Raw genomic sequence first — 10,000 nt, 5'->3', positions numbered from 1 at the left:
ATTAGAGAGATAAGTAGAGAGACAGACAGACAGACAGAGATAGACAGAGATAATGTTGATATGAACCGTCCCTCTCCTGAAAAATGTTTATAATAATGTTAATGGAGAGTTTGCTGGTTATGTTTATACTATAGATAGATAGATAGATAGACAGACAGATAGATAGGTAGATAGATAGATGGATAGCCTACCTCTCCTCCTTCAAGTTTTCCCTCAATTATTTACTCTCCATCTTCTCCTTCCACCTCGCCCTTGGTCCCCCTCTCCTCCTCCCCTCACCTCTATCTCCATTCTCGGTCCCCCTCTCCTGCTCCCCTCACGTGCTTATCATTTAGGCGACATTTCCCCACCCTCCTGTCCACTCATTCCTATATCCTCTCTCTCTCTCTCTCTCTCTCTCTCTCTCTCTCTCTCATATCCCCCATCCCTCCTCTTCGCTGTGCTTCAGACGCCTTCACGCGGTGGCACATACGAAGCAGGGCAGTGTTCGTCCCCCTAATATTAGCATCCATCCTTCCCCTCCCTATCTCCCGAAAGGACGATGGTGGACTGCAGGGGTAGGGGAACTTCAGCCTGCAGAGAGAGAGAGAGAGAGAGAGAGAGAGAGAATCAAATAAGTTCAACCCTTCATGACCCGTACATATGTGTAGTTTAGGCAGTAACATAGATGTGATACGGGTTGCGGTCTGGATATTGCAACTCTCTCTCTCTCTCTCTCTCTCTCTCTCTCTCTCTCTCACACACACACACACACACACACACACACACACACACACACACACACACACACACACACACACCTCCCTTGTACCTATCTTCTTTCTTTTTTCCTTTTATTTTATCCCTTCGTTCCTCCCATCTTTCATGTCTGCGTCACCTATTGTATCTCTTTCCCTTTTCCCTTTCTGTTTGCCTGTCCCGTTTTTCTTGTGTGTGTGTGTGTGTGTGTGTGTGTGTGTGTGTGTGTATGTGATCAATTTTTCGCATGTCCTACCTTGTCTTTCACTTCTGTCTCCCTGTCCTCCATTCTTTACTATCATCTTTTCTTTTTCTCTCACTTCTCTCACTTTCTCTATCTTTACGTCTATTTTTTCATTCACCACTATTTCTCCTTTTGATTTTAATTCTTCTTTTTCCAAAATCAAATTCTGTCTTCTTCATTAACATATATTTTTGCAGTAAATTTTGTCTTTCTCACTCATCTCTTGTGTAAGTTAAAATTATTATTATTATTATTGTTATTATTGGAAATTTAATAGAAATTATTTTGGGGCTAACGATTGGTCACTCTCCGTATAAATTTCAACAGTAAAATGCCTAGCCCCGGGCCTCTACGCTCCTGATAGGTAGATAGACTGATAGACAGATAGATGGATAGATAATGAAAGATGCAGACATATAGAGAGACAGATAGACATATAGACAGAGAGATAAACAGACATAGATAGCTAGACAGATAGGCAGACGGATAGATACATAAATGGATAGACGTACAGACAGACAGACAGACAGATAGATAGACAGATGGATGTGGCAGCACCGGAACTCTGAATTATGTCTAGAATCTCAAAACAACACTATCCACGAATTAAAAATAATAATAATAATAATAATAACTCTACTACTACCACTACCATCACCACTGCTACTACTACTGCTACTACTACAGAAACTAATCGACGTGTTTTTAAATACAACAAATACACATTAAAACATCATACTAAAATCCACATTAATAATAAAAAAAACTAATGGAGAGGGAATTTGGAAATATTTGGCGCGCATCGGGAATGTTTTGACAGAGTGGCGGGCGGTGTTTAGGTTGCGAGAGAGGCTTCAAGTTGCACATTTCGTCTCCCCACATTTTCGTCTCGCCACTTCGTCCCTCGTCACAGCTCGTCTCCTCCCTCCTTTTTTTCCCCTATTTTCATGGCTTTTTTTTTTTTTGTGGCATGGACGCCTGGAGGGAAAATTTACCTATACGGAATTTCCTAGACCTATTCTTTTTCCTTGTTCTTTTTTTTTTTTTACCTATTTTGGTTATATACAGACGATTTTATTTTTATATGAGGGAAGTAACACAACCTGGTGCTACTACTACTACTGCTACTACTACTACTACTACTACTACTACTACTATTATTGTTATCATCATTATTACTATTACTAATATTATTGTTGTTGTTGTTTTGTTATCACCACCACCACCACCACATCAACATTATTTTTCCTTTCAGTCAGCGGAGGGAAGGGACTCGAAATCACGAACATACGCGTCCCGACTACGACCTCCAGCGGCAGCACGGTACGACTCTCCTGCTCCTTCGTTCTGGGCCGCCATGACGACCTCTACTCCCTGACGTGGTGGAGCAACGACCACATCTTCTATAAATTCTCCCCCAAAAGCAGCAAACCACAAAACATATACAGGGCGCCAGGCATTGTGGTGGATGTGAGTAGGTGTGGTGGTGTGGTGTGGTGGTAGGACGAGGAGGAGGAGTGGTGTGGTGGTGGTGGTAGTACTAGTAGTGATGGTGATGGCTGTGGTGGTGGTGGTGGCAGTAGCAGTAATAGTAGTAGTAGTAGTAGTAGTAGTGGTGGTGGTGGTACTTGTGACAGTGCTAATGGTAGTGGTAGTAGCTGTGAGTATTTGTAGTAGTTGTGGTGGTAGATGTAATTGTAGTAGTTGTTGTGGTTGTGGTGGTAGATGTGAGAAATTGTGGTAGTTGTGGTAGTAGCTGTGGTAGTGACAATAACAGAGCCAGAAGTCTTTATAGCAAGCTGTCTTCTGCCCTCTTATTTCTCTCTCTCTCTCTCTTCCCCTCTTCCCTCTTTATTCCCTTCTATTTTTTCCCTTCCCTCTCCTTTTCCCTCTTCCTTCCCCCTCTCTCTCACCTTGTCTCCTCCATTCCCTCCCCTTCCCTCGTATTATGAATTTCACCTCTCTCTTCTCCACTTCCTTCCCTTCCCTTCCCTTCCCTTCCCTTCCCTTCCCTTCCCTTCCCATCCTTCCCTTTTTCTCTTCTATTCTTTTCTCATCTCTTCTCCTATGTCCTCTGCTCTCGTCTCTTCCTTCCTTCTCTCTCCTGTCCTCTCCTCTCCTCTCCTCTCCACTCCTCTCTTCCACTCTCCTCTCCTCTCCTCACCACTCCTCTCTTCTCCTCTCCTCCCCTCTCCTCTCTTCTCCTCTCCTCCCCTCTCCTCTCTTCTCCTCTCCTCTCTTCTCCTCTCCACTCCTCTCCTCTTCTCTCCTATATATTGAGTTATTTCAGTATGTGAGCCAACTGCTACCATTCCTATAAAATTTCCTTCATTCATTTCATTCCAGCAAATTAGTGCTTCTCACCATTTTCCTGTACGGAGGGTGTGGAGGGTGGGGAGAGAGCCTTATACTGGGGCTATCCTTGTCTTATCCTGCTGCTTTTTTTTTTAGGCCTGATCACACATATGGATCGTAAGGTCTGTGTATCTATGTAACACACACACACACACACACACACACACACACACACACACACACACACACACACACACACACACACACACACACACACACACACACAAGCTCTCTTTTCTCTCTCTCTCTCTCTCTCTCTCTCTCTCTCTCTCTCTCCACCCTACCAGCAATTACCATAAAGAGACCACATCATGGATTAAAGTTTTCACACACACTTTTCTCTCTCTCTCACTTTCTTTCATTTACCCTCCCTCTCTCTCTCTCTCTCTCTCTCTCTCTCTCTCTCTCTCTCTCTCTCTCTCTCTCTCTTCTCACTTATTTTTTATTTCTTTAATTATTTGTTCTCTTTCCATCAGTATTTAATATATTTTTTTTATTTTTTCGTTCATTCTCGCTCACTCAAAATATTCTAATCCTATATTTCCCATGTATCTATCGGCACAAATAGATAGATAGATAGATAGATAGATGGATAAACAGATAGGACTATGGATAGAAAGATATATAGATAGATAGGTACATATTTACAGAGACAGACAGACAGACAGACAGACAAAAAGAAATAACAGTCTGCCTTGGTGGAGAGAGAGAGAGAGAGAGAGAAATTAAGCCCGTTTTTTGTTTTCATTTATTTTTTATTGGACGTTCACGAGGGCAGACTGAGTCATTCGTACATTTTCTCTCTCTCTCTCTCTCTCTCTCTCTCTCTCTCTCCCTGATGTGAGAGAGAGAGGGCGGGACAAGCACTGCCAACGAACTGATAATCTGAGCCATTACAGGGAAGAGGGGAGAGAGAGAGAGAGAGAGAGAGAGAGACAGAGAGAGAAAGACAGACAGACAGAAAGACAGGCAGACAGACAGACAGAGGTAGAGACAGTGTGAAGAAAATCAATGGGAAAGGGTGAGTGTGTTAAGTGTTAGAGAGAGAGAGAGAAAAAAAAAAAGAGAAAGAGAGAGAGAGAGAGAGAGAGAGAGAGGGAGAGAGAGAAGTGAGCAAATGAGAGGGCAAGGGTGAATGTGAAAGAGGGAGAGGGAGAGGGAGACGAATTGGGTGAGACAGAGAGGTGGAGATTACTCGAGGTGAGAGAGAGAGAGAGAGAGAGAGAGAGAGAGGCTGGAATAATTAAAGCCATAGTAATTATCGAGACAAGGAGGAGGAGCGTGATAAAGGAGAAATAACTGATAATAAACGATAATTGGGGCAAAATTGGATGAGAGAGAGAGAGAGAGAGAGTGAGAGAGAGTGAGAGAGAGAGAGAGAGAGAGAGAGAGAGAGAGAGAGAGAGAGAGAGAGAGAGAGAGAGCACTGGCTTTCTTTATTAGTGACGTCGAAGAGGTTTGTGATCAGCTGGGTTTGTGTGCATTATATGTTCTGTGCGTATGTGTGTGTATGTATTTAATGTACCTGTGTGTCTGTATATGCGTGTGTATGTATGTATATTTTCTGTGTGCGTTTTTATGTCGGTATGTATATCTGTTGTCAAAATATTTCATCAATTATCACTGTTATTCGAACCAAAACTGTCCCATACATTGCGTGTGAGTCTGGCAAGAAGTGATTAAGTTTTAGTGTAAGGTCATCAGAGGTCAGGGTCAGAGGTCAAGGTCAGAGGTCAAGGTTAGAGGTCGGTCAGAGGTCAAGGTCAGGTCAAGGTCAGGGTCAGAGGTCAAGGTCAGAGGTCAGAGTTAAAATGTGAGATTAGTTCCGGCTGCTGTGATCAAGAGGGAGGAGGAAATGGTTAAAGATTTTTGAAGTACCTAAACTCTCTCTCTCTCTCTCTCTCTCTCTCTCTCTCTCTCTCTCTCTCTCTCTCTCCAAATCCCAACCCCATTTTCTTCCCACTTCCCGTTTTCTCTCATCGCCACCACCCCATTTAAACACACACTCCTACAAATACATTCCTCATCTCACCGAAGGGAATTCACACGGCCATTTCACCGCATTTCACCGCATTTCCCGCCCCCTCCTGTGTATTTCACGGCTTATAATCACGCCTGGGAGATGATTGGGCAGTAAAGGCGGCTAATACGCTCGAAAAACAGCAAAAAAAAGGAAAAAACAAAGAAATATAGGCTGAGAGAGGCGTAGGTTTGCCGCGAAAACCAAGCGTGTTTACGTGTATCATTTTCCTGTTTTTCTTCTCTCTCTCTCTCTCTCTCTCTCTCTCTATTTTTGTGATGCAATATTAATAAGCACTTTCCCTATTTCTCTCCTTCCTCCTTTCTTTCCCTCCTTCCTCCTTTCTTTCCCTCCTTCCTCCTCTCTCCCTTCCTTTATTTATTCATTAATTTATTCAGTTATTCCTTTATTTTTCAATTAAGGTGAACAGGAAGTTATAATCAGCAGTAAAGATGAAGAAATAAGGATGGGGAAAGTGTTTCAGGCCAAAATTCTGCTGTGTGTGTGTGTGTGTGTGTGTGTGTGTGTGTGTGTGTGTGTGTGTGTGTGTGTGTGTGTGTGTGTGTGTGGAGAGCGAGGATGATTGGGCAGTAAAGACGGCTCATACTCTCTGAAAATACCTCCCCCTCCCCCCCTCCAGAGAGAGAGAGAGAGAGATTTCTGATACGTCTTTTGTGTTTTTTTAAACTAATTTTTGCAGAGGTGTGTTTGTGTTTTTTCTTTTTATTTTTTATTCATTTCTCAGTTTTATAATAATAATAATAATAATAATAATAATAATAATAATAATCATTCATTCATCATTCATTGCCAGACGCCATTTATCCCAAACGGGGTGGCCAAGGCTTAGAGTTAATTGTTTTACAGGGAGGGGCACTACTCCTCCACCAACCCCACTTGACACGTAGGGAGAATAATAATAATAATAATAATAATAATAGCATTAGTAATAGTAGTAGTTGTAGTAGTGGTAATAGTAATAATAATAATAATAATAATAATAATAATAATAATAATAATAACAATTGCCCTCTTACACCATCAGAGAGTGCATACCTCCTACAACACCTGTAAAATTTATCATTATTTCCTACACCTTGACTCAGACTCACCTGAAAATCTAATTAACTCTTCCTTGACCCCTTGCCCACCTTTCCACAAAATTTAATTGAATTCCGATTAATTTGAGCCAATTTAGTGTGAAAGAACTATAGGAGGGAAAGGTTTAGATGTGTAGAGTAAGAGAAACACACACACACACACACACACACACACACACACACACACACACACACACACACACACACACACACACACAAACACACAAACATACATACACAAACACAAGCAGATATAAACTCGTCCACCACAATCTTAAACGCACACACACACACACACACACACACACACACACACACACACAACACCACAAATCAGCCAGAACTTACGCCACTGTGCCTACAAAAAAATAATAATCACTACAATAAAAAATCCATCCACAAAGGTCAAAAACCGACCCCCAGGCCATCGAGAGGTCAAAGGTCAAAAAAATATGAATAAATGCTTGTAATGTCCTCAAGCCCAAAAAATGACTGAAAAAGTGTGTGTGTGTGTGTGTGTGTGTGTGTGTGTGTGTGTGTGTGTGTGAAAGAGAGAGAGAGAGAGAGAGAGAGAGAGAGAGAGAGAGAGAGGGGGCGGAGGGAGAGTAGGGGTGGAGAAGGGAGGTGAGGAAGTGGGGGAGAGGGAAGGAGAGGGAAGGAAGGGGAGAAGGGAAGGGGAGAGGAGGAGCAGGAGGAGGAGGAGGAGGGGGGTGTAGGTGGGGGTGATATACGTGGGTAGAGGGGGAGGGAGGGAAGAGGTGGGGGAGAGGGGGGAGGGGGGAGGGGGAGGTCATCAGGTGCGACGTGTGGACTTTTGGGGGCAGATTAGGTCACATCGGTGGTGGGGCAGCGCAGTTAAGGAATTTGCCCCCATTCTCTCTCTCTCTCTCTCTCTCTCTCACACACACACACACACACACACACACACACACACACACACGCAGCTTACCATTTATTTACGTGTGTGTGTGTGTGTGTGTGTGTGTGTGTGTTTGTTCATAATCTTTTTGGGTCATCATTTTCCAGTATCCCTTCTTAACTAGCCTTGCCCGAGAGAGAGAGAGAGAGAGAGAGAGAGAGAGAGAGAGAGAGAGAGAGAGGTCACGTCAGGCAGAGTTCTTGCTCCGCCAATCTTTTCTGTCCTTAGAGCAGGTATAATCTGTCTATCTATCTATCTATCTGTCTATCTATCTATCTATCGGTCTATCTATATATCAATCAAACTCTTCATCTGGGTGTGTATGTCTGTCTATCTGTCTTTCTTTCCTTCCTCGTCTTTCCCATCCTCCTCCTCCTCATCCTCATCCTCCTCACCTATCCTCCCTTATCCTAGGTACTATTCCTGTTCCCTCCCTTCCTATAATTTCCGTCTCTTATCCCTTATTTATTCTAAGCCCTAATGTCCTCCCTGCCACATTAATCTCCCTATCTTTTATCTCCCTTATCTCATCTCTCTCCCTGTTTTTCATCCTTCATTCCTTTTTTTCCTGTCTCCACTTCTGAGATTTTGGCTGCTTCTTGAAATTACTCTTGTTTATCTGGCTGTTATTCATTCATTCATTTATTCATTCATTGAGTCATTTATCGGTTAATTTATGTGTTTATTTTATTTATTCATTCATTCATAGATTTATTTTAACAATATATTTATTTATTCATTCGTTCTTTCATTTATTCATTCATTCATTCATTTATTCATTCATTCACCCATTCATTCATTCACCCATTCATCCATCCATTCATTCATCCACCCATTCATCCATCCATCCATTTTTCCACCCATTCATTTATTCATCCATTCATCCATCCAACCACCCATTCATTCATTCACCCATCCACCCATTCAACCACCCATTCACCCATTCATTCATCCATTCATCCACCCATTCACCCATTCATCCTCTTATTCATATTGTTTTTCAGGAGCGCAATTCCAGCCTGCATGAGGTAGTGGTGCGAGTTGACCACAGGGCCTCGGGGAGACTGGGCTGTGAAGTGCTGTCTGATTACCCATACTTCGAAAAAGACACTCGCTTCTCCAACATAACCGTGCTGGGTGAGTACTGGGGGGCACTGGGCGGGTTGGCAGGGGTACTGGGGAAGTGGCCCACCCCTTCCCAGTCCTCCACGCACGGGTATAAAGTGTGAAAGCTGAGTGTGGTGTGAGAGGGTGAAATTTTGTTGTGTTTGTGAGAAAGACTGTACGTAAAATCTAAGGAAGGAGTCATGCCTCTGCCTTGCCTTTGTGTTAGTGGGACGCAGGGTGATGATGATGATGATGATGATGATGATGATGATGATGATGATGATGATAATGATGATGATAATAAGGAGGAGGAGGAGAATGATGATGATAATGATGGTAGTGATGATATATGAAACTGTGATACTTTAATGTTTCTCAGTCTTAGTCTATCTACGTATCATTCTATCTATTGATCTATCTACCTTTACGTATATATGTATTTATTGCATTATTTATATGCCCATCTATTTATATATCTATCTACCTACCTATCAGTCAGCCAGTCAGTCTTTCCATTTATCTATTTATGTAACCATCTCTATACACGTATTTATATCTACCTGTCTGTATACCTACCTATATATCAATCAGCCAGTCTATCTATCTATCTGTCTATCTATCTATCTATCCCACAGACATTCCCAGCAGAGGTCCCAGCATCACAGGCCAACGCAAAAGCTACAGAGTGGGTGAACTTTTGCTCCTTAATTGCAGTTCACCTTTCTCCTTCCCTCCGTCACACCTCACCTGGTTTATCAATAACAAGAGGGTGGGTAGAGCGAGGTAGTTGAAGCAGTTTGGCAAGGGTAGAAAGAATAGATTTGTTGTGGTTGAGTCCTGTTGGTTAGATGAATGGACGTGTGTGTGGGGAGGGTGTGTGTGTGTGTGGGTGTGGGTGTGTGTGAGGTGGTATTTGTGTGTGTGTGTGTGTGTGTGTGTGTGTGTGTGTGTGTGTGAGAGGTGGTGTTTGTGTGTGTGTGTGTGTGTGTGTGTGTGTGTGTGTGTGTGTGTGTGTGTTTCGATATTAGGTCCTTCTTATCCCTATATATTTGGGAAATAGGGATAGTGTAATGATGATGATGATGATGATGATGATAATGATGGATGATGACAATTACAATAACACTGATGATTCTACTCTTTATACTGATGATAATAATAATAACAGTAATAATGACAATAATGATACTCCTGATGATGATGATGATGATGATGAACCTTTCCCCCCCCTCTCCCCCCCTCCCTTCGGTCCAGCAGGCGTCCCACGAGACCATAGTGGTGTATCCAGGTGAGCGGACCGACAAGGGGTGTGAGTCTACCTGGTCTGGGCTCCAAATGCCACTCCTTCCTCACCATTTCCAAGATGGGGTCCTTATCTTGCGCTGTACGGCTACTATACTGCAGGTTAGAACTAGCTCACTCTCTCACTTTCTTGTTGTAGTGATAGATAGATGGATGGATGGATGGGTAGATAGGTAGGGAGACAGATGGATGGATAGGTGGATATTCGACTCACC

The 10,000-nt window shown here is 42.8% G+C and overlaps 1 protein-coding gene across 1 annotated transcript in view; it reads left to right on the top strand.

The window, feature by feature from the left end:
- LOC145402940 (uncharacterized) overlaps positions 1-10,000 on the top strand; it is a 13,788-nt gene that overhangs the window by 419 nt on the left and 3,369 nt on the right. Inside the window, exons 2-5 of the mRNA XM_080274834.1 lie at positions 2,242-2,452; positions 8,381-8,513; positions 9,119-9,252; positions 9,741-9,887. Coding sequence (XP_080130960.1) covers positions 2,242-2,452; positions 8,381-8,513; positions 9,119-9,252; positions 9,741-9,887 — 625 coding nt within the window. The remainder of the gene's footprint in view (positions 1-2,241; positions 2,453-8,380; positions 8,514-9,118; positions 9,253-9,740; positions 9,888-10,000) is intronic.

Source organism: Coenobita brevimanus, chromosome 59 (assembly GCF_032717465.1).
Source record: "Coenobita brevimanus isolate Jiangsu-jjx chromosome 59, ASM3271746v2, whole genome shotgun sequence".
NCBI lineage: Eukaryota > Metazoa > Arthropoda > Malacostraca > Decapoda > Coenobitidae > Coenobita > Coenobita brevimanus.
The sequence above is the reverse complement of the archived record's forward strand: the minus strand, read 5'-3'. Positions and strand labels throughout refer to the sequence as shown.